Raw genomic sequence first — 24645 nt, forward strand, 5'->3', positions numbered from 1 at the left:
TCATACACAAGAACCACCAATTCTTCCCTTGTAAAGGGTGACGAGGAGCAGGAAGGGTGCCTAGAGCATGAGTGGTTTCTCTATTAGTTTTGCTAACTCATTTAAAATTTCCCCTGCGTCTGTGTAGTTAGAAATTGATACTCAGAACTCAGAATAGGTTTTTTGTGACCACAAGGCATCCACAAATTTTGCTAGGATGGTGGTGACAATTCTTTAGGGGGAGCAAGGTCTTCTACCCGCCCAATTTAAAGAAAGAAAAAAAAAAAAAGAAACTAAAAACAAGCAAACCAAAAAGAAAAGAAATGAAAGAAGTTGCCTCCAACTGACACAAACATGTCTGCCCATCGAGATGCAAACACCTTTACCGTTTAGTGTGCTCTCGGCCTCTTGGTTCTACGGTCTCAGATTCAAGTTCTAGTTCTGCCAGTTCCCAGCTACGCAACCTTGTTCTCTGGACTGCTTGCTAAACTCGGAGATAGCGGTCCTAAGACCCCCCTGCAGGAGTTTCTCTGAGGTTCAATAACGTATGTTAAAGATTAGAACCAAAACATAGTGCCTAGCACACAGAGTTGGCAATAAATAAATAAATAGATATCCTTCTTTTTCTCCTTCCAAGAAACAATTCTATTTATTCTCAAACAAAAGTTAGCACATTTAAAATTGCTCCAAGGAATAATTTCCAAATTTCCTGTAGTAACTCATTTCAATTTTATCTAAGGAAAAAAAATCACAAAATCTAACTATATATGAGTAATGCCTATTTAATGTGGTTTTCATATTGACCAAAGTACCTCTTCTTATCAGGGAGAAGTAAGATATTTTGAGATATCCCAGTAATACTTATGGGTAAGATGAGATGAAACAGCTCCAACAATAAAAAAAAACCTAAATAAATGTGAACTACTTGACATTTTGGGGATGGATGGCACTGATAAGATTTTTAAATGAAATTAACATATCTTTGGCAAATTAATTATTAAGGGAACTTTAGCCTTGTTAAGTACTATTTGAAGTTTTACAACTTAACAAATATATAAACTATATCTTTGCTATACCCAGGATAAAACCGTAATTTTCATTGAAGGAATTACAATAAAATTAGGAAATTTTGCTTAAGAACATTCATGTAGATGGTGGACTAAATTTTCTTTTCTTAGAGCGAAAAATAATGTACTTACTTTTAAGATTATGAAGTAACATATCTAGTAAAGTCATAAATTTTGAATATTGAATAACAGAAAAGTCCATTTCTCTAGCCCACAAAAATCCAGACACATAATAATCTAGTAGAATGGCTTCCTTTAAACAGGTTTGAAGATTTTTGAAATTTAAAAACTTTTCCAGTTTTCTGTAACAAAAAGAAAAATCCAGATATTAAAATCAGCTTAAATATTGAACAGTTCTTTTTCTAAGTTTTGAAAACACAGATTTTTTTTGAATGAAAATTCTGTAATGCTCATAATCTAAAAATAGCCATAGTTGTATTAAAATCCTAAATCCAAAATAACATTCAAAAGAGAAACGGAGAGAGAGAGAGAGAAAACTCTTTGTTTTTTTCCTCCACTTCTTTATTCTTCTTCTATTTCTCCTCCTTCTCTCCCTCATCCGCTTCTTCTTTCTTCCACCTCTGAAGTATAGCAACTTTACTGGATTTTTTTCTATGAAATGCAATGCCTTTTTCCATTTATACAGTTGAGTTTCTTTTATTTCTGACAATGTTCTGGAAATAGATTGTTAAATATTTGCTCTGTTTTCTTTCTTAAAGAATTCCAATTGTACACATTTTATTCCATTTTTCTATGGCTATAATTTTCTCTTTAACCTTCAAAATTTTTTTTCAAATTGATTTCATTTCCATTTTATATGCTTTTCTCATTACAGTCTTCTGTGTCCCTTAGTGTTTTGAGCAGTGTTAATTCTCCCTTGGGCTGCTTATAAATTTCACCTCTGCAAGATTTTTCCTTTTCTATTTTTTTTTTTGTGTGTGTGTTGAGGAAGACTAACCCTGAGCTAACATCCATTGCCAATCCTCCTCTTTTTGCTGAGGAAGATTGGTCCTGGGCTGACATCTGTGCCATCTTCCTCTACTTTACAAGGGACGCCGCCACAGCATGGCTCGATGAGCAGTGAGTCAGTCCGTGCCTGGGATCCGAACCTGCGAACCCCAGGCGGCTGAAGTGGAGCGCACAAACTTAACCTCTACGCCACCAGGCTGGTCCCTCTACACTTTTTTTTTTTTACATGTTTTATCACCCTTTATTTCTTAGTATCTCTTCCTTGAGTTTTTATATCTTGGTTTTATGCTCTTGTTGTGATTGCTTTATAAGTTTTTTTAATTCATGATAAATATTTGACCATAGTTTTTGGTCTGCTCATAGCTGTATTTTTCTGGTGTATTTTCTTTGCCTGTCAATCCTTTTTCCTATTCTTCAAATATTTTCTTTTTCTTGCAATGTCTTTGTATGCATATTCTTTGTTCAGTACTGAAACTTGGCCATGTTACAAGCTATTTTCTGTATGAAATAAGTTTGCGTCAATTATTCTAGTTTATACTCTTTTTTCAATGAGTGGGGAAAAAGAAAAAAAGTAAGAGAGTTTCTCTTTCCTATCATATAACCAATCTATTTCTTGTAAATATGGGAAGTATCTGGTCCAAGCCTGTACATCCTGGTCCTGCTGTTGTAAACAAAGGCTCTTGGAATAGCACTTCAGGATTTCCTCCTCACCTGGGAGAAGAAGTGTATTTTTTAGCTCAGTCTAAGGTCTTCAACTATGTGCATCTTACTTGTCCTTTTCCCTGCCCTTCCGCTTGCTCTATAGTGTTTCTGGCAGTCATCCTCGCATTTTGTGGTTTGGGTTTTGAGCATTCTCCTTGTTCGGACAAAGATGGAATTGGTACTTCCTTGTTGCTTATATATTATTTCTGAGGAAGTGTGTGCGCGACGACTTTATACTGCCATTTAACAAAAAACAGAAGTCCTTATTATTCATGATTTTGAAATCAACTATATGATCCGAATAATAAATGCAGCAGGATTAAACAAGTTTGGGAACAAGTAAAACTGAAGTTATGTTTAACTAACTCTCTAACATCCATTCAGTATAGTGGTATCAGGACAGACCTCACCTCAAAGTGAGCTCTGATTCTTCTAAGCCAGTCATGGTGATCTCATCTCCCTTCCTGTAATGCCATTTAGTAAATAGCATTCTCTATAATAATTATTGGTCTATGGTGGGCACTCTTCTAAATTGTTCTAATTAATTAATAACTAATGGTGAGGTTCATTTTCTTCTGTGGAACGAAAATACAAGAGTAAATAAGTAGCTCTGATTGCTACTGGCAGCCATCTTATAACCATAAGAAAAATCAGCCCTAAGATTAAGCCTCATTTTTTGATACTATTGAGGCCTTGAGTCAACCAATACTGGGATCAATCTCTCTCTCAACATCTTGTTATGTGATATTTTACATATACATATGTGTGTGTGTGTATACTTTTTTTAAGTCAATATGATCAGTTTTCTGTGTTATATGCAACTAAAAGCATCCTGATACATTTTTTCAAGCCCACAACTCAACTGGTGAATGTAGATATGAATAGACAGGCACACTAGGGGAGGGGAGGTTACCTTACTATCCAGGCATCTTTATAATTGCAGTGGATATCAGTCAGCAAGACTTATTTTTCAATGTTTAATGTATAATATAATTTGTTCTTAAATGGAAGTCAGTAAGAAAACTTATAGAGTAATAAAAACTTGTGGTATTTTAATGGGCTCAACAAATAGGCCAATGGAATAGGTAGAAAGCCCAGAAACAGATCCAATATATTGGGAAGTTGGTATATGACAGAGGTAGTATTTCAAATCAGTGAGGGAGGTATGAACTCTTCAAAAACGGTGCTGGCAGAATTGGCTATCCATATAGAAAATAAAATACTACCTCACCCAATACATTAAAATAAAATCAGGTGGATTAACTAAAACAACAACCCAAATTAGTATTTTATTCTGTAATTACATTCTTTTGACTTCCTAAATTTTCCTGATGTTGCTAAGGAAAAGTCTGAGGCCTGTCTGATTATTTTCCTCTCTAGGTGACTTACTTTATCCCAGAGATAAGGTAATAGATGAAGTTTTACTCCATTAAAATATTAAAATCAAAGCTTTTATTTTATGAAGCTTAAGTTATTTTTTTCTGATTCACTATGTTGAATGTATATTCTAACATCTTCTAATTGCTTTAATCTGCATTTTGTATAAGTTTTCTTAAATTTATTTCCCACATTACTGACCTGATTTTCAGCAAGATAAATTCTACATTGGTTTTATTCTTTACCCTTAGTTTCTTGCCTTAGTTCTAAAAGCTTCTTATTTACATATTTTATCATCTCTTTAATCTCTCGTTTTGCAGAATCAACGCCCTCTTTAATCATCAGCTTTTGCCTAACATTTTCTTCTGTTTACAGCAGTTAGTCTTCCTTCTAAGTGTACTCTTCATCTGTGATACTATGTTGGTTTTTTTTTAATTAAATATTTGACCTGAATAGTTGCATGTGTTCTTAGCTTTTCATTTTTATTTTTTCATTGTTTAATTGTATATGAATGAAGACAACTATTTGCCTAAGAATATTTTGGTGAAATCTCTTTGAGATCCCTCCACCTTTGCTCTCCCTGCACCCCCTCCCTGGCCCCTCCATCAACTTCCCTAGTACCATTTGAATCTTAATCTTCAACTTGAACCGTATGGCTAAATATTTACCATTTCTATTCTTTGTTCAGTCATTTCATTCCAAAGGAGATTATACAGGGAGGCATTTGGAGCAGATGCTGCTCAGGTTTGAATGCAAAGTTTCCATGCATTTTACCGGCAAATTCGTAGGCTTTTCCTCAGTGGATAAGGGGAGATGGAACAGGGGAGAGGAGAGAGGTGGCCACAGCTGTAGTGTGAGAGAATGTAGGGAAAGGGAAAGATGCTTAACAGTGGTTTAGGAAGTTTTGCTACAGTGATAGATGATGTAACCATCTACTTTGTCTCACCAAGATTTTCTGTAAAAATATTACACTGTTCTTGCACCCTCTTGAAATTGGAGTGCATTTTATTTTTTAAATATGATGACATGTGGAAATAAGCCTTAAGGCAAGAGCTGAACAGTTCATGGAAGCCCAGTTATAGAAAGGTTATTAAAAGATCTCTCAGTGTTAGTTCTATGCTTAAATAGTTATTTTCAATTTCGTCCATATCCTTTTTTCAAAAAGGATTTTGGGGGCTGGCCCAGTGGCGCAGGCGGTTAAGTGTGCACGCTCTGCTGCAGCAGCCCGGGGTTCGCCAGTTCAGATCCCGGGCGCGCACCGATGCACCTCTTGGCAAGCCATGCTGTGGTGGCGTCCCATATAAAGTGGAGGAAGATGGGCGTGGATGTTAGCTCAGGGTCAGTCTTCCTCAGCAAAAAGAGGAGGATTGGCAGATGTTAGCTCAGGGCCGATCTTCCTCACAAAAAGAAAAAAAAAGGATTTTGGTGAATCTGTGAATAAAATCAGGGTTATATTAAAACATGAATGATTGATAGTAGTTAGGAGATCATGAGAAATGGACCCAGACATTTAACTTTGCTTGAAGTGTACTCCAGACATATGTTTTAATGATACTTTAATGTTTCATTCGGTTGGCTGCTTTCATGGAGCATAATTTTTAATTTTAAAAGGTAGAAAATGTGCTGATTTCCTATAATTTATTTAAATAGGTTTATAGCTTTGCAGACTATACGATTTGGGCATACTTCTGTCACTTGGTGACAGGATACCTAAATTATATTTCTGCCATTTTGAAAGGGATATAATCCTCGTTTACAATAATGCTATTTTAAATGGAAGGTGAACGACTGATTGCAAATGTTTCAGGATTACTGTTACAAAAATCATATAAAGAACCTCAAGAAAATCACTTTGCAAAGAAATGGCTCCTGACATAACACTGGTGTCATCCATCCAAAACTGATGTCCTAAAATTTGAGATTATTTCAGGTGAATTCTATTAATGAGATGGTCTGAAAGGTCAACCTGCCGTTGAACCTAGTTATTTCTATACTGCTAACTTCCGTACCACCCTCTGTATGATTTACGTTGTCCTAGACTTCATTTCCTTTTTTTTTTTTTTTTGGTGAGGAAGATCAGCCCTGAGCTAACATCCATGCCAATCCTCCTCTTTTTGCCAAGGAAGACCAGCTCTGAGCTAACATCTATTGCCAATCCTCCTCCTTTTTTTCCCCAAATCCCCAGTAGATAGTTTTATGTCATACTTGCACATCCTTCTAGTTGCTGTATGTGGGACGGCGCCTCAGCATGGCCTGATAAGCGGTGCGTCAGTGCGCGCCCAGGAACCGAACCCAGGCTGCCAGCAGTGGAGCGTGCGCACTTAACCGCTAAGCCACAGGGCCGGCCCCAAGACTTCACCTCTTAAAGATTAAAAATACTTTTAGAATCTAGATATTTAACACCAAAGGAAGTCAATAAATGAAAAAGAAAAGATTGTCACACAAGGTACAATACACAGTACAACTTAAGATGTAAGAAATAAACAAAAAGCATTTGTTTGCCATAACTTTTATTTAATATTAATTGCACTTAATATAACATCTTTTAATATTTAACACAAATAAATTATAAGCTATATTAAATATCTGTCATTTGCATTGTATTATTTTGCCTAGGATTAAATACCTATTTTTTGCATTTCAGTGTTCAACAATATTTGGGACTACCTAGAAATGGAAAATAATATTTTACTTAAAGCATAAATAATCAGTGATATTAATATAATGAATGCATCTTACTAATCAATTCTGACACTAAGAATCAGAATTCCCAATGAGCATTCACTTCTATAAAAATGGTAAGATCACCATGAAATATTGTCTAAAATCTGTGAAATTTTTAATTGACTGACTAATACTTATAAAGATGCAGTTAGTAAGCAGTACGGCCAAATCACAGATCATCGGGATTTTTAGCAGGATTTGCAGGCACTGGAGGTGAAGAGTATCTTGGGAAAGGGCCTGTCAGTGTCATTCGCCTGCTGTTAACATGGCTTCCCTCCTCAGTTTTCTCTTCCGGCCAGTACATCTGTCATATTTACTTCTCAGTAGTAAATCGCCTCTATTCCATAACGTTTCTAAGATTTGCAAACGATAACCGCTGACAGAGTCATTTTCTATTTGTCCATTATGGTCCATAATGCCCTGCTTACATCCAAGGACTGGCCTGCAGAGACCTTACACTGGGACATTACGGTCCAGAACATCACATCACCCCCACTCTCCACACATTTCGGCCAATTGGGCTTCCATTATTAGAGTGAGATAATTTCTAAAATGAGTGATTACTAAAAACTCCTTTTAGGAATCTGTCTTGTTGGATATATCTGACTAGAGTTCTAAGTAAAAGATGTACTGTAGAAATAAATGGCTTTAAGAGTGAGATGTACATATATTAGAATTGTTGCCTATAAATTCAGTTATAGTCACATTTTTAAGCAAAATGTATGAAATCAGAGTACTCCGTATAGTTTCATATCCAATAAAAATGACAGATAGATGGCTAATATTTAAGATTTCCAAAATAATTAAATGTATTGACTAGTAATGTTATAGAAAACATAACATTCTTGTTATGATGAGACAGAAGGCCCTTTAGGTTCTTGTGCAAATTGACAGTCAGTTTTATGAACGAAAGAGAAAAGTAGAAGATGGCACAGGCTGAAGACTGATTTTAATAATAAATCCCTATTCTTGGTTAATATTAACAAGTTGGCTTGAAATGCATTTTTCCTATAAAGAAGACAGCTGAGTAGTGCAAAAAGTCAGTTGTTTGAGAATGTTTGTGTTCCAAAGTCTGAATATATATAACTCTGCACAATATAGCAACAAATATTGTGAAAAAAAGTTTAAAATATGTAATAAAATATCATGGTCATTTATAGATGCAGAACTAGAACTGTTCTCTATTTGGTTGTAATATTAAAATGCTTACTGTTGAACTCCATCTACGTCCTCTGCTAGCATTTCAGTGATTTGAGCAACTGAAAGAAAATCTGGAGATAGAATCTTCTCATGCTCCTGGAAGTCAACATCTCTCTACCAAAAAAAAAAAAAAAAAATGTGGAATGAGTTATTTCCATCACTTGTTTTACATATTAATCCTAATAATATCAAAATTTGTCCTTTTGTCCTTACTATGATTTAGTCGCTATCAGGAAAAAAAATTCAAAATCACAGTCTTCTTGATAATCATTTTTCTTTTCTGTTTTTAGCTAATGGTACCTCTCTTCTGAAAAGTCAAATAACTACTCAATCTGTCTTCTGTGTGTATTTACAACTGGGTGATGGTTTTCAATTAGAAAATGTTTTTGAATATCTACATATTTCTCATTGAACTTGGGGCTCAAGAGAAGGCAAAGACAAGGAAGTAAGACTTGCTAGCCCCAAGAAGCTTAACATCTACTGGGACGAACAAACCAAGGTGACTTTAAAACAAGAAAATAAGATACTAAGTGAGTCATAATAAATGTGGCATTTAATCTAAAATAAAGAATAAGGACAGGGATAGGACAAGGAAAATCTACAGGGAGGAGTTCCAGAGTGGATTTTGTGAGATCTGACCTGGATAATGCCCCGGGTGAATTATCAGCAACACCAAAGTTATGAAGACAGAACAGTTGGATACCGGTTCTGTAAATATGAAGTAGCTCACAATGGTGCTTAGGGTACATGTGGGGCATTAGTTGGACCTAGGTGGGATGTGGGCATCAGGAATATATTGTGGAAGGTTTTAAATTTAATAATTCATTAAATATTTACTGAGTGCTTACAAGATGTAAGATATTGTGCCAGGGACCATAAATATTTTAGACCCTGGCTGGTTGAAGAATGACAGGCTGAGGAGTTGGTTCTTGATAATACAGACAACAGGAAACTCATGAAGTTTTTGAGCAGTGAAATGACAAGATAAAACTGTGCTTTAAGGAAGAGTAATGTGTTGCAGGGTGAGGGAAACACAAGAGCAGAGAAAGGATGCAGAGGAAGAGTTAAATGAAAAGGTCATTCAAACAGTTCAGGAATGAGGCATTGGGCTGAACTGGGCCCCTAGCACTGTGCATGAAAAGAAAGGGGTGAATGCAACATATTATATAGAGGGGACTAAAAGAGGGAAGAATGAGTGGAGATTCTGAGTTTCTGAAATAGCTGACTGGAAGAAAAAGATGATGATGCTCAGGGTCTCCAACAGCACATATGCCACCTTTGTGTGAACCAGACAAAGGCATTCTCTGGGTGGAGGAAACCCTAACAGGGCTTTTCCCGAGGCTGACACAGCGCTGTGCCCAAGTGCATGGCTTGTGAATATAGTTTCAGCTCCTGTTCAACCCTCAGACAAATCCTTTTGTTCAGAGTACCAACTCTCGTTACACCAATAGAAATAAGAGTTTTGGAAGATGATGCTAGTTTTAAGAAGGCAAGATGAGTTTGGTTTCAGTGGTTGAGTTTAAGGTGAAGTATGCATACCAAGAAAGAAATGTTTAGAGGTTAATTAGACATGCTACAGTCAGAAAGGTCAACTTTAAAGATGTTGGTTTAGGAGTCAGCTGCAAGTATGAGAATGGATGAAACTACCCAAAGCCAGAGCATGAGGAGAAGAGCTGTGACTGGGGAATGGAAGGGGAGACTCAGAAACAGAGTAAGACAGCAGCAGCTCCACAAAAAATCTAGGATTGTGAGATTTGGGGGAGAAAAGGGGCAAATGTTTTCAATTCAACAAATAGTTATTGATCCTTCCATGTGAATGGGCCCCAATAAATAAGAACAGCAAGGAAATGCTTTGCTAGAGTTAACCAGATCGCATCCCAAATTTTCCTTATTCCTTTTCAAGAGTAGAAAAACCTCAAAGCTAAAACTTATTGGTAATGGTAATCAGCTTAATGTTTTTAATGTAATATTAGGTTATTATATTTTTATTTTTGAAAATCTAGTTTGAAATAAAATATGCTACTTTATTAGCTACCTTTTGTAATCTAGGGTTAGCAAATTAACCAGATTATAAACTCAATATGAAAAAACTATTTTAGTACCTTAAATAATAACTTACACCTAGTAGGCACTCATATATTTGTAAAATGAATTAAAGGCCCTCAGTTTTTAGATAGGATAGTATTTTAGTCCATAATGTATGACTATATATTTGTTTAAATGTTTGTCGCTTATATATATTTTTTTATTATTAGTAATAAACTATAGTTATTTCTGCACTGTCAATCCCATTAGATTGTAAATTCCTCAGGGACACTTACGCAATCTTCTACTTGTTTTTAGAATTCTGCAGATCCTAGTTATATACATAGGTTGTTAATAGACTGTCTGAATTCATCTCCATCTCATGATGACATTGTTAGATGATGGAGCCTGATGAAAAGCAGGACTTAGACTTGGAGATCTCATGATGATTTGACTACTGATTAATTTTGTGACTTACAGAAAGTCATTTGAACCTAAATTTGGAATCAAGTTAAAAAATGATTTTGAGATGTTTTAATACACACAAGATTGTTATCATTATTAATAACGAATAAAGATAAACATGAAAGGTAAATTATACAGACATTCAGATCAATTTTATTTGATTTGAAAAATCTCTAGATAGGAGAAAATAGGTCACAAAAGAACAGTATGAAAGAGAATACAATAATCTTAAGCTTTTGTACAATAATAATTCTAGCTAAGATGCCTAATATTAGTGCCTCATTTTTTACTAAAACTTGATGGCTTAAGATAATCATCTTGTATGTAGGAAGGTTTGCCTCTGGGTTTTTTTGTTTTAAGTTGAATTCCTGGATCTATTTTAAACTAGAGCTCTTTTCTGTTTGTTTACACACTGCCTTGCACTAGAAAGGATATAAGATGGTTAAAAATCTTTAATCTCTCAACACATACATTCTGATTTGTAAAAATTAAAGATAATAAAAAATTAGTGAATAGGCTAATAAAAAATGTGGATATGTAATTGTGGCTTTCTCTGTAAAATTCTATCTCCGATTAGGAAAATATTTAAGCTGAACTGCGCTGTAACTCATTTTACTCCACCACCTGGTGGCTTTTAGAGTTATTCTACCAGCAATAAAATTGTACGCCCAATATTATTTGCCAGATAATCTGTTATCTGAATTTTTTCTCTAATGTCACCTAAACTGCCCACATTTGAATACATGTCTTTCTTTTAGAATTTAAGCTTTTGGGGGCATCTTTGTATCTATTGCTGGTAGTGTCTTAAAAGATTCTTAATAAATGTTCATTAAAAGAAATAACACATTTCACCCAGGATTACTAAAGAAGGGTTTCAAAGTCATAGAGAACATAAACTGGTCTACAATTTCCACACTTTGAAAGGCTTTCTTCAAGCCTGAAAATAAATGAATTTTAGAGCAGCAGTGCTATGTTGAGCCATACTGGAGACTGAGTCAAAAGGAAAAATCAGTAATACGGATCCTATCTTTATTTAAAATTTTGATCTGTTGTGGATTTTTTGCATTAATTTTTATTTTTTAAAGTATTGCATTGAAATATAGTGTATCTTGACTAACGAATTTTTTGGCACCTTTTAAATTTTGTGCCCAAGGAGTGCCTCGCTCACCTGACTAAAATCCTGGCCACTCTGAGGAGCCAATTTAAGAAACAGAAAAATACAAAAATAAAAAAAAATAGATGAGAGAAGGATAAGTAAAAGCTAGAGCTAGTTCTTTCAAATACTGAATACAACAGGCAAATCTTTGGCAAATGTGATTAAAGAATAAATAAAAAAATAAATATATGCCACACTAAATGGAAATACATTTGAAAATTATAAGAAAATGGGTGATTTCCTAGGAAAATATAAGTTAACAAAATTGATATGGAGTAAAGGAGAAAATGAATCTGACTAAACATGAAATAGACTGGAAGTCTACTTTTTAAAAAGTCACCATGCCCAGATGGTTTTATACTTGAAGTTCTACCCAACAATCAAGAACACATAAATTCTGCTAGCCTAATAATTCAAACTGTAGATAATTCATTTTTAAGAAGCCAGCATAGTCTATATACAAAAACCTGAACTAGCACAAAAAGAAAATTATAAACCAAAATCATTAATGAATTCAGATGCAAAAATTCTAATTAAAATATATTTTAGAAAACTGAATCCAGCAGTGTACTAAAAGAATAATAAGCTATCATTATGACCAAATAAGGTTAATCTCAGAAATGCAAGGATGGGTCATCCTTAACAATTCTAACATACTTTTTATGTCAAATTAAATGATAAAAATGATATGATTATATAAATACATACTAAATAGCCATTTGCTAGAATTCAGCAGCAAAACTCTCAGTAAAATACGCATAGAAAAAGAATAGCGAGGGGCCGGCCTGGTGGCATAGTGGTTAAATTCACATGCTCCACTTAGGTGGCCGGTGGTTCACGGGTTTGGATCCCAGGCACCGACCTATACACTGCCTGTTAAGCCATGCTGTGGTGGCACCCCACATATAAATAATAGAGGAAAACTGGCACAGATGTTAGCTCAGGGATAATCTTCCTCAAGCAAAAAGAGGAATATTGGCAATGGATGTTAGCTCAGGGCCAATCATCCTCACCAAAAAAGGAATAGCTATACATGAAAAAGATTATTTGCCAAAACATCATATTGAATGGTGAAATACTGAAGTCATTCTTATGAAAACCAGAAACTAAAAAGGGATTCTGGCTAGTAACATTATTGTAATTCAACACACTATAGAGGTTCTAACTAATACAATAAGAAAACTAAATATGTGGCTTAAATATTAGAGATGAGGAAATTTAAAAAAATCTTTATTTGAAGAATGCATGGTTGCATACCTAAGAAATCGGACATTGTACTAACACGCTTTGAGCCAATAAGAAATTTGATAAGACAGTTACATATAAATATATAAAGGCCAATTGCTTTTCTCTATATTAGAAGCTAATTAGAAATAGAAATGGAAAACTTGATTAAACTATACTTGGTTATAATTATAATAAAAAAGGTATAGGACCTAAAGAAATTGTCAACTTTATCACAAGTTTAATAACAAGTTTGATAGAAGAGATTTATTGGAAACTTTCAAATTAAAAAAATTAAATCCTTCCACATTATAAATGTAATGCAATGACAATCTCAAATCTCAGTTGTATCATGGAACTTTACAAAATAACTTTTTAAAGTTCTTATGGAAGAATACATACATTTTGAAAAAGAAAAAGAATGAGAGAGATATTCCTAATTAGATATTCAAGTTAAATATAAAATGGTATGGCATTGACACAAGAATGAACAAACTGCTCAGTGGAAAAGAATAGAGAATTCAAACATTTACACACATATAAAACATATATATATATAAATTTTTGGAAATTAAAAACTACATATACATGTATACATACATATACATTTATAAATACATATATATACACATATATATACATACACACACACACTCATATATATATATGAATGTTTGGATTCTCTTTTCTGTCCCACTGACTATTTTGTCCATTCACGTGCCCATTCATGTATATATATAATGTGATAGTGGCAGTCAGTCCATTCTCAATGGGAAGAAAGAGGATGGTTTATTAAGCAAACAAAGCTGACATAATTGATGGTTCATGTCTACAAGAAAACAAAATTAGATCCTCGTTTCAAATATACAAAATATATCTATCCAAAATTAATTTTAGCTGTGTTAAAGACCTAACTTTATTAAAACTTTAAATATTAGAAAAAGATTGAAGATTGTGCAACCTGAAAGGGAGGCTAGAGGGGAGAGAAGAAGTAGGACTTTCAAAATAAGACAGGAAACCCAAAGACCAATAGTAAGAAGAAAGACAAACCCAAATGTGTGTCCATATCTCCACACCCAAAGCCAGTATTCCCAGCGGTTCTAAGTGTCTGATAAATAATACTACTGTACATTAAAATTTTGAGTACTTGTTAGTACTCAAAAATTAGTACTTTTTTCTCAACAGTATTTTAAGCAATTTTTTGGCATCCTCCTCATAACCCTGCACAGGTTGATCTACACTATGTGCCGTGAAGGGCTTCAATAAATACATCTTGAGTGATATTGAAACTGCAGGAATCGGATCATCTTCCTGCTCAAGTCGAGCCCTAAGTGTTTCTCTCTAACCTGCCAATGATGAGGTACGGGCTGTTTTTAAGGACAGTAGGGACCACCTCATGTAGAGAGAATTGTCTATGGCCTCCTCCTGGACATGTTGAGGATCTCTGAGACAAGTGACATCATCTTTCCACTCAAGATTATGTTAAGTGTCTTCCTGTTCTGATAAAGTCCTGAAGGCATTGAGTAAATGTCATCTATCGGATGTGGTAACACTAAAAGACATTATTCAGAAGAAGCAATTGGGAAATAATTATTTACACTTTCTTTTAGGTCTCTGATGTGAGTTGAAGTCTATAGTCCTTTTAAGTTTACTACTTAAATGATTCTATTTCCCAAATAGTATTTTTGAAGATATTAAGAGAGTCAGTTTATGAACAAACTACTAATAAAAGACTGATGATTGAATTCTAAGTATTTATTTATAAATTAATTTGTAAACATTTATAACCTCTTTTCACTTAAAGATCTATACATAGCGAATATTTATTTTCAGATTTTTGTCACTTTTCACTGGTCTTGTGCATTTATACAAATATCTGCCAAAAGTTTAGACTTATCTTTTAGAGGGAGGCATTTACTTTCATGTTACTAAAGAAACCGGAATGCTGAATTTAGAAAGTTGGCAAGAAGAGTTTATGCAACGTCACAGAAAAAATATTTTCATGGACCTGCATCTCATGTCTGCTTGTTCACAGTATCTCATAGAGTAGATTTTGGTCCACGATAACTACCTTTCCTGGCATACATCAGACCACCTATGATTTTAATTAGCTGGTCTCATATTTTATTGAGTGCCTACTATGTGACTGGGATAACTGGTTGTTTTTATTCTATGTATTGGCCACCATCAACAAATGGGAAACCTCAGACTGTTGGAAGCTTAGGCTTGATTTCCGATAGACTTGGCAAGAAAAGAAATATTTCACTACTGCTTGGCTCAGATGACTAGATGGTCTACCGGCTAAGTCAATTTGGATACAGAATTTATTAGAAATAACACCATAAGGGACTAGGTCTTGGGGGACCAACTCTGGAAAGAATCTGATCTCAGAAGAACCTTTCAGTATCTAACTGAAAAGCTGTAGCCTTGGAAACAGAGACTCTGAGACAGATATTTTTGCCATCTTTTTCATCTAACCCCTGAAACCCACTGTCGGCACAAATGGGTGGCAGGCAGGACTTGTCATTCTAATGAACGACACAGCTCTACCGATCAACCGTCTTCTCCGTGAACTACAGGAACTCTGCTTTCGTTAGAATGGAAAATGGAGTTTCCACCATGCAGTGTGTTAACCTGTTAATCTTAGCAAATGAGCACAGCTGAATACAAATTCCAACTTGATTTCTTCAGTTTGCTACTAACTAAAAGACTGACCATATCCTGAATTGCTTGTCATGGGAAATACCTGTTCCTCCAAGAAGTTAACAAATGTGTCTGCTGACAGTGCTAAAATGGCAGATAATCATCTAAGGTCTGTAACTAGCTCATTCATCTCGCCCATTCATTATAAAATGTGTTTTTTTCCCCCTGGAGCATGGCACATCTTTGCATCTTTAAAAAAATTATAGGTTATGTTTTCTTTTTGATGTGCAGATTAATTAACCCCAAATTATCAGTCTTAGGACATTATCTACATAGTTAAGTATATGTAAGTGTACACTGACAATTGTATATTCTCATAAGCAAGCTTTTGTATATATTTAAATAACACGATCTAATTGGGAAATTTGCTATGCCACTTTTGAAATTGAATTACTTACATTAGAGACCACAAGGGAGTAACTGGCTTAGTAACCAGTTTATCACATTAAAATGTATTTTTAATGTATACTAATTTCAAAAAGCTCATAGGAGAGTCAGCATGCTTTTATTGTCTGCATAGAGTTTTGGGAAGAACCTGGATTGGGAACGACTTGTATATCTCTGAGCAAAGCACTGAATTATTGGCTCTGTGTTTCTTCCTTTATAAAATGAAGCATTTATAAAATTGCAGCTAATTCTTCTGCACAAAGAATGTTTTTTAACTAATAAGGAGTTGAGCATGGCAAAGTTAATTATATTATTATTCACCTTCAGAGTCTTAAAAAACTGAAGAAAAAACATCATAGAACAACATGATGGACTCAGTGTGTGAATAGTCAAACATTTTTTAGTAATATCTGGCACAACATATATGTTTTTAATTAAAATTTCAGGATACTAAGCTTAATGAGTAGTAATTACCTGGAACCTATTTATTATTGAGAGCTGATGTTGGGAGGGGCCTAAAGGTAACAAATCTTTATTTTACACAGGAAACCACTGGGGCCCAAGGAGGTTAAATAACTTTCCTAAAGACAAGTTGATGATGAGCAGCTAAGCCACAACCAGAAGGTCGATTTTCCAGACTCTCCTCCTTTGTCTTGTCTCCTATCATGTATTTATTTATTGAAACGTCAAAATAATGAGGGAAACACCAAGCCCCAGCCTTCACATATTAATCAATCCACTACCAATAAAGAGTTATTATTCCATGACACCTTTTGGGCAATTGGAACTGTGATCATTGCAAAAGAATCAGTAGCAATTTCCAAAAGCGACTGGTTCCTTTTAAATTGCGAGAGCCCTTTTTAAGAGCAGAGAATCCGGGGAGAAGCGCGTAGCTGTGAGGTCTTTTGGGCGTGGAACCGCCCAAAGGAGGAATTTTTACAGTTTATACGCAGCTGGCACCACGGGTGGCACGCCGGGCGATGCCTCCGGGACCCCCGCGCCGCCCTGGGGACCCCTGGCCCGTCCCGTGCTTGCTCCCAACCTCGCCGGCTCCCCCGGCCGCGCAGCCGCCGGGCCGGGTCCTGGGCGCACCGCGGGGACAGGCTTCGGCCAGGGGGCAGGCGCTCGGGGGCTGCGGGCACCGGGAAGGGGCGGCGTACCTCCGACTCGGGCGTGGTTGCCGCCGGAGTCATCGCCGCGGGGGTCGTCAGCCCGGGAGTCGTCCCCGCAGACGCCGCCATGATGTCGCCCGACTGTAGCGGCCCCTCGTCGCCTAGGCAACCAGGGCGGAGCCGGGGTCGCTGGGCTGGGGAACTGGTCCCAAGAGGAAGCTGCTCCCGGGCCCCGAGCCTGGGCCCCATCGGGGAGAGGGCGGGACCCGGCCGGGGGAGCAGGAGACCCGGGCAAGGCCGCTGCGGGGGGCGCTCTGGTGGGAAGGGCCCTAGCGGGGCTTTGACTCATCGGGTAGAGACAGACTCGTTCCTTTTAGTAAGAGTGAAAACAGGAGAGGCGGGAGAAAGCAGTATAAATAACAGCAATTTAAATGAACTATTATATTTGGAAGTGTATAACGCTAACACATGGCAGGATCTCAATTGATCTCAAATATTGAAGTGAGATATGTTATCGGAACTTGACCATTGATTGATATTTGATATTAAGGAATTGTAATTTTAAGGTGTTTCGATGTTGTTTTCATGTTTAGAAGGAAAAGAGTGTTCTTATCTTTTAGAGATACATACTGAAAGATTGTGATGATAAAATGATATAATGTCTGCGATTTACTCTAAAATAATGGCGAGGGGCACAGGTGATGAGTGGAGGTATAGTAGACGAATCGAGATGGGGGTGGTTATTATACTATTCTTTCTGTTTTTATATGTTTGAAATTTTCCATAATGAAAACATTTAAAAACGATATATTTAGTGGCAGTAGGAGTAGTCTTTTCAGGATGATAATATCTGCTTTGAAAATGAAATGTACAGTACTTTGCTTGTATTTACCTGCATGGGAGTTGCTATGCAGGAAGCTTACGGTAAAAATTAGACGTTAAGTACTTCAGTTTCCTATCTGTAAAATGAGATAATAACAGCGTCTGCCTCATAACATTACTGTGAGGATTTAACATGTTAATATATGAGAATGTTTAGAACAGTGTCTGGCACCTATAAGTGTTAGGAATTATTAGGATTAGGATTAGTTTGCATTATGTTTCTCCTGATTGTAGTCCATCCTGTACACAGCTGCCAGGATAATTTCTCATCATGGACCTCTTCTTATATTTACCCATTGCCTTTCAGATCAGTTTGAATACTTTAGTCTTACATAACCTCGTGATAAATGTGCCTTTCCTTCAAAGTGTCTCATAGTTCAAATTATGCACACAATTTGTGGTCACCTTGTGTCTCTAGTTTTGTATATGTTTGGTCAATCTTTCAAGTGGATTATAGTCTTTTCTGTGATATTTTCACTCCTGAAGAAACTGGTTTAGTTCTTAATACAGAGTACTCATTCAACAATGTGTTTATGACTTCCAACTCCATTTAAGAAGGACTACTTTAGAACTTCCTCAATTAGTGAAAATAAAATCAATTTTTAGTGATTGCCAGAGTTAATACAAGAGCTACCACCTTACAAACTCATTACAATGCTTAATTATTTGATTGGTTCCTTCTGATCGCTACTTCAAAGAAATTGAAGATAGCAAGTCACCTTCTGCTAGGTACGAACTCTACTCATTCTTTAAAATTTAGCGTGTGGTAAAGTGCTAAAGCATTTATTTCTCTAAACTGCAGTTCTGGTTTCCTCAAAGATTTGATTTATTTTTCTAGTTTTTAATTGTTCTGCCATTTCTTTGACAAGCTTTAGGTTTTCTGTGCCCCTTTCTTGGACCCCATGACTAGATGGAGAACTCCATTAAAGATGGAATCAATTTTAACAGTGACGGAAGGGTTACCTCAGGGAGGGGGGAAATTGTTTTGTAGGAATTCCAATTTTACTGTATTAATGTTGTAATTTATTGGAGAAGTCAATTTTGAGGAGGTAATTTAATTTTATGGGGCACAAATTTTTTTACCCAGTAAGGAGTGCTGTTGAAAACACATTAGTTTGAAGGTTACTTTTAATTTGCACAAGTTGAAGCTGATTTTAGCCTCCCACTTCTTTTGTAGGGGGGTGCCAACAAGGAAGACAAACCTCGGTAGGTGATATGCTTTCTTACTTAGAAAGGTCAGTTAAGTCTTCCTTATAAGGTCTCTTTTGAAGATAAAGGCTTCTAACTGAAGGCTGCAAGATTCCATTTGTTATCTCAGTTTATTGTTTTAGGGCTGGAAGAGAAAGGGAAACAGATGGGTCTTGTAGTTTACAATTATTTTTCAAAAAGACCTCTGACTTTTATCACATCACAGTGAAATATGGGGTAGCTTGATACTATTACAGTATTTGATCAACTGGATTGGCCTCTGTTCTAATGAAAGTACCCCAACCTACACATCTATAAACCTGTGAGTAACACATTTTACAAATGGAATCAGATTTTTCTTGAAGGGGGCATTTTCATAATTTTACCTATTCAAGTATGGGATGTTTAAAATAAACCATACTTTTAAATACCAGAGAAACATAAGGGCTAGATAATTCTATGACAGATATTGATGGTCTAGTGTGGCAGTATATGGTAATGAACCCTGACGGTGTGATTTCAGCTGTCTTCTTAGGGTGGGGAAACATTTCTACTCCACTTTTCATGGTTCCTGTGTTACTTGCTCATTTTAAGTATGAATGAATTTCTTTAATAATAAAAGAAATAATGTCATTAATGCGATTAATGACATATTAGTAGTTCAAACACTGTGATTCCTGAGGTCTTCAATCTATTAAGTAATACCCGTGATAGTCTTAAGTGGATCAAGCTGGAAAAGTTCCAATTTGTCCTTAAAATGGTACTGAGAGACCACCAAGTTCTGAGATGGCATTTAGATAACACATTAGCCTTGAAATACATTAAAATTGTTAGATGTAGAAATAAAAAAATATAAAAAACATTTTAGTTTGTGAGTAATTGCCTTCACTCTTTGTTATACATTTAATTTTTAGCAAATAAAGTATTCCAATTTCTAACCAATTTTGAAATATATTTAGTTTTCTTAACCTTTACCTAATCCTCAAATCTGGTCTTCTCATTTCAATCAAGTGCCTTAATCTGCTCAAGTCATATGTGAGAACATTTTAAAGTCTTACCATAATAAAACACATTTACGAGATGACATAGCAAGTCTACTGTAGTAGAATGCATTCTAAGACTGACTAATTATTATTGGGGGTGGGATGATTTCCAATACACAGTTGGTACAATTTTGACATTGTTTATGTCATACTGCAACTCGTCTTCAAAACTCTTTACTCTCCCATTGTGGGTATATCTGTTTTTCTCTCTTTCTCCAGATATTCCCTTTACAGTGGACCCTTATGCTCTTCAGATGAAAATTCTCTTTTTCTCAAGTCAGAAAATACTCTCTTTTCCTAATCCAGAGACCTCTTTAAGATAGTTTTGTAACTTGTTCCTTTTCTTCCTGATCAACTTATTGAAAAACTGGCCTCTTACTCATCATCTCTCCTTACTCATTCCATGCCCTGCAGTGTCTCTTACTTCCTTGCTCTCCTAAAGCTATCCTCTCAAGGGCTCCCACTGGGACGTGTCTTCCTTGGTGCGTGGACATTCTCTGTTTGCCCCTCATATCCACTCTACTGTCTCTGCTTGGCCTTGTGCCCTGAAGGCTGACCCTTATGGACTCCATCATGTGGATTTGCCACATTCCTTGGCCTCTAACCTGCGATTGGGTTTGGCCAATGGGAACACCAGTAGGAGGTTGGAGGGTGGAAGAGTGAGGTCAGGGTCATTTATTCTCCCTGCTCCCTCCCTGCAGGATTGTAGCTTGGGAGTAGCAGGTTTCTACACCAAAGGTCTTGAAGGCCACAGCCCGTCCCTCAGCTTCTCCACAGGTACAGGTCTCTTTAGGTTTTAGTAACCATCTCCTCTTGCTCCTTCAGACCTAGGAGTGCTGATGGTTGCCTCCAGCTGCTAGCCCCAGAAACCTTGTTGGTTTCTCTTATGTCTGCCCACGTGTTTATAAATAGCTCCTTTACTGAACTTTCCTCGGTTCCCACCTTTGTACCATCTGTTTCCTGCTGGTACCTTGACTGATATCAGCAAAAACGAACTCCAAAACATTTAACACAGAAACTAAGTCTGGCTTGTTCAACACCATTGTAGTCCACCATTTAGTTGTGCGATGAGCAGTATTGTCTGTAAGTGACCTTGAACAATTATCTAGGCAATACTGCACTCCAACCCCAACCGTTCTCCACCTGGAGGGGCTGCACCCAATTTCAACTACTCTCAGAACTGATAGCAGGCGAGGGGGATTGTTACTATCCATGGGGCCTGTGCTATCTATGTCCTGCACAGCTGACTGTCCCAGACTACTTGTGTAAATTGCTGGCTCCCCAAATCCTAGCTTTCTGCTGCCAAGTAGCCTGTGTAGTGTCCCTGTTGATAAGATCTCTTTAAAACTTGCCCTATAAGAAGGCAAAATAACAGATTACCTGGGCCCTGGCATGCCTCTCCGGAGATGATGGGGATTGTCGGGGTGGGGAAGAGTGCCTTCCTCTTCTCTTCTTGCTGGTCCTGGCCTTGAAGTTTCGATCTTTCCTAATAAAACCTTATCCCATGCCATGTGATGTGGTGGAATTTATCTGGAAGCCGGGAGGGACACACCAGGCAGGGGAGGTTGCTTGTGAGGATGCATGTTGTTTACAGATTCACTTGTCCCAGCACATTTAGATTTATAATCTGTATTTGCACACAAATTAATTATTTTCATTTCTAAATTGTTCTTTAGTGTAGTATTTGCACTAGTATTTTCATCATTCCTTTTATGCTTCGGTGAACTACTTTTGAGTCATTGATCCCTATTTGTGGACTGGTAATTTAATGCAAAAAACAAGTTAACAGACCTAAGCAATGACGTACATATTAAGTGAAAATGCTTCAGCTAACAAAAAACTGCACCCTCTTTCCAGAATGTTAGCCAAGGCCGACTGACCCAAATTCCTCAAATGTAAGCAGAATCTTTAAACACATGATTTGAGTTAGCCATAAAGAATTTTTGTAAAAATCAAAATTCCTCCTACATTTTACATTTGTGAAATATGTATGATCAAAATAGTTTCAGTGATTTTTTTTCCTTCTAAAACTGCCTAAAAGTGACTGGGTGCTAATTAATGGCAGGGGACTCCACTGCTCTTTGAATATATTTTCGAGAAAACATCCTGGGGGAGTCAGGGCAGTGCCTTGGCTGAGCGAGCATAGCCCCCTTCTCTGCTCTACCTCCCACCCTACTCCACTTTTAAATCAAGCAAGTCTAATTTTACCTGTTTTACATAATAGCTTTCTTGTAAATTTTGTTAGAAGGAAGGATTTTGAGCTTTAAAAAGTTTGAAAGCAACTAGATAATCTCTAAGGAAACTTTATCTCTGAAAATTCTATTACAGTATAATTTCCCAAAGCATTCATTGTCTGAAACATTCACTTGGACAAGTGCACAGTATTACTGTTATTAAACATTTCTAATGTATATGCATGTTTATGATTCTAGGGAAGTAACATAACAACATTAACTTACTTAATCATCAGAATCCACTCTCATGGTATTCCATACAGCCTTGCTTTTGATCAAGGATATTATTTCACAGCAAAAGAAGTGTAACAGCGGGTTCATTGCTCAGGGAATTCACTGGTCTTATCATGTTCCCCCCATCCTGAAGTAGATGGCTTGATGGAATAGTGGGATGGCCTTTGCTTGTTTGTTTGTTTTGTTTTTTTGCTGAGGAAGATTTGCCCTGAGCTAACATCCATTGCCAATCATTCTCTTTATTTTTTGCTTGAGGAAGATTAGTCCTGAGTTAATGTCTGTGCCAGTCTTCCTCTGTTTTGTATGTGGGATACCACCACAGCATGGCTGGTGAATGGAGTAGGTCGGTGCCCGGGATCTGAACCTGAAAACCTGTGTCACCGAAGTGGAGCACATGGAACTTTAACCACAAGGCCACAGGAATGGCCTTTTAAAGACTCAGTTATGGGCCGGCCCTGTGGCTTAGCAGTTAAGTGCGTGCACTCCGCTACTGGTGGCCCAGGTACGGATCCCAGGTGCGTGCCGATGCACCGCTTCCCCGGCCATGCTGAGGCCGTGTCCCACGTACAGCAACTAGAAGGATGTGCAACTATGACATACAACTATCTACTGGGGCTTTGGGGAAAAAAGAGGAGGAGGATTGGCAGTGGATGTTAGCTCAGAGCTGGTCTTCCTCAGCAAAAAGAGGAGGATTAGCATGGACATTAGCTCAGGGCTGATCTTCCTCACAAAAAAAAACAAAAACAAAAACAAAAAACACTCAGTTATAGCGTCAGCTAGGTGGTACTACCTGGCAGGGCTGGGACAAGGTTCTCCAGCAGGCTGTGTATTCTCTGAATCAGCATCCAATATATGGTGCTGTTTCTTCTATAGCCAAGATTCAAGGGTCCAGGAATTAGGAGTGGAAATAGGGTTGGCACCACTCACTGTTACTACCCTAATGACCCACTAGCAAAATTTTTGCTTCCTGTTCCCATGACCTTATGCTCTGCTGGCCCAGAGGTCTTTGTCCCAGAGGGAGGAATGCTTCTACCAGGAAACACAACAATGATCCCATTGAACTGGAAGTTAAGACTGCCACAGACCACTTTGGGTTTCTCATGCCCCTGAAGCAACAGGCAAAGAAGGGAGTTATGGCATTGGCTGGGGTGATTGATCCTGACTAACAAGGGGAAATTGGGCTACTATTCCATAATGGAGGTCAAGAGGAGTATGTCTGGTATATAGGAGACCCCTTAGGGCCTCTCTTAGTACTACCATGCCGTGTGATTAAGGTCAATGGAAAACTACAACAACCCAATCCAGGCAGGACTACTAATGGCCCAGACCCTTAAGGAATGAAGGTTTAGGTTAACCCACCAGGTAAAGAACCACAACCAGCTGAGGTGCATGCTGAGGGCAAAGGGAATATATGATGGGTAGTGGAAGAAGGTAGTTATAAATACTATGACCACTGACCAGTTACAGAAACAAAAACTGTAATTGTCACGAGTATTTTCTCCTTCTTTTGTTATGAATACGTTTGTGTGTGTATGTGTGTGTGTGTTTTCCTCTCTTATTCTCCTATGTAACATAAAATGTACTGACTTTATATCATAGTATTTGGGTATAGAAGATCAAGGAGAAGACTAAACATCACTAAATCTTTACCTTCTCTTCTGGGGCAGGGGTTACTGAATTTTCAATTGGATGCAGGATGGTTGTATCATGTTAGGTGGAATTACGACTGTGTCATTTTCTTTATTTGGAGATTAAGTGTGGTTTAAGGAGATGCACACGGGTGCCAAGTTGACAAGGGGTGGACTTGTGATGGTTAATTTTATGTAACAACTTGACTAGGCTACAAGATGCCCAGATAAACTTAGAATGTTTGCATAGAAAAAGAAAAATTTAAGATTGGAGAAAAAGAAGGGAGGGGAAAGTGGATGGTAGAACAGAAGTATTCTTCAGAGTTTGGAGAGAAAAAATGGAGTC

General features: G+C 37.0%; 1 protein-coding gene across 1 annotated transcript in view; it reads right to left on the bottom strand.

Annotated features, from left to right (window-relative positions):
• The window catches only part of CABCOCO1 (ciliary associated calcium binding coiled-coil 1), a 116727-nt gene extending 99508 nt beyond the window's left edge, over positions 1 to 17219 (bottom strand). Inside the window, exons 1-3 of the mRNA XM_004427096.3 lie at positions 17139 to 17219; positions 8029 to 8132; positions 1179 to 1348 (exon numbers count right to left, since the gene is read on the bottom strand). Of these exons, the coding sequence (XP_004427153.3) occupies positions 1179 to 1348; positions 8029 to 8132; positions 17139 to 17219 (355 nt within the window). The remainder of the gene's footprint in view (positions 1 to 1178; positions 1349 to 8028; positions 8133 to 17138) is intronic.
• Positions 17220 to 24645: the final 7426 nt, after the last annotated feature.

Source organism: Ceratotherium simum, chromosome 6 (genome assembly GCF_057802395.1).
Source record: "Ceratotherium simum simum isolate JZ-2026a chromosome 6, ASM5780239v1, whole genome shotgun sequence".
In the NCBI taxonomy this organism is placed as follows: Eukaryota; Metazoa; Chordata; class Mammalia; order Perissodactyla; family Rhinocerotidae; genus Ceratotherium; species Ceratotherium simum.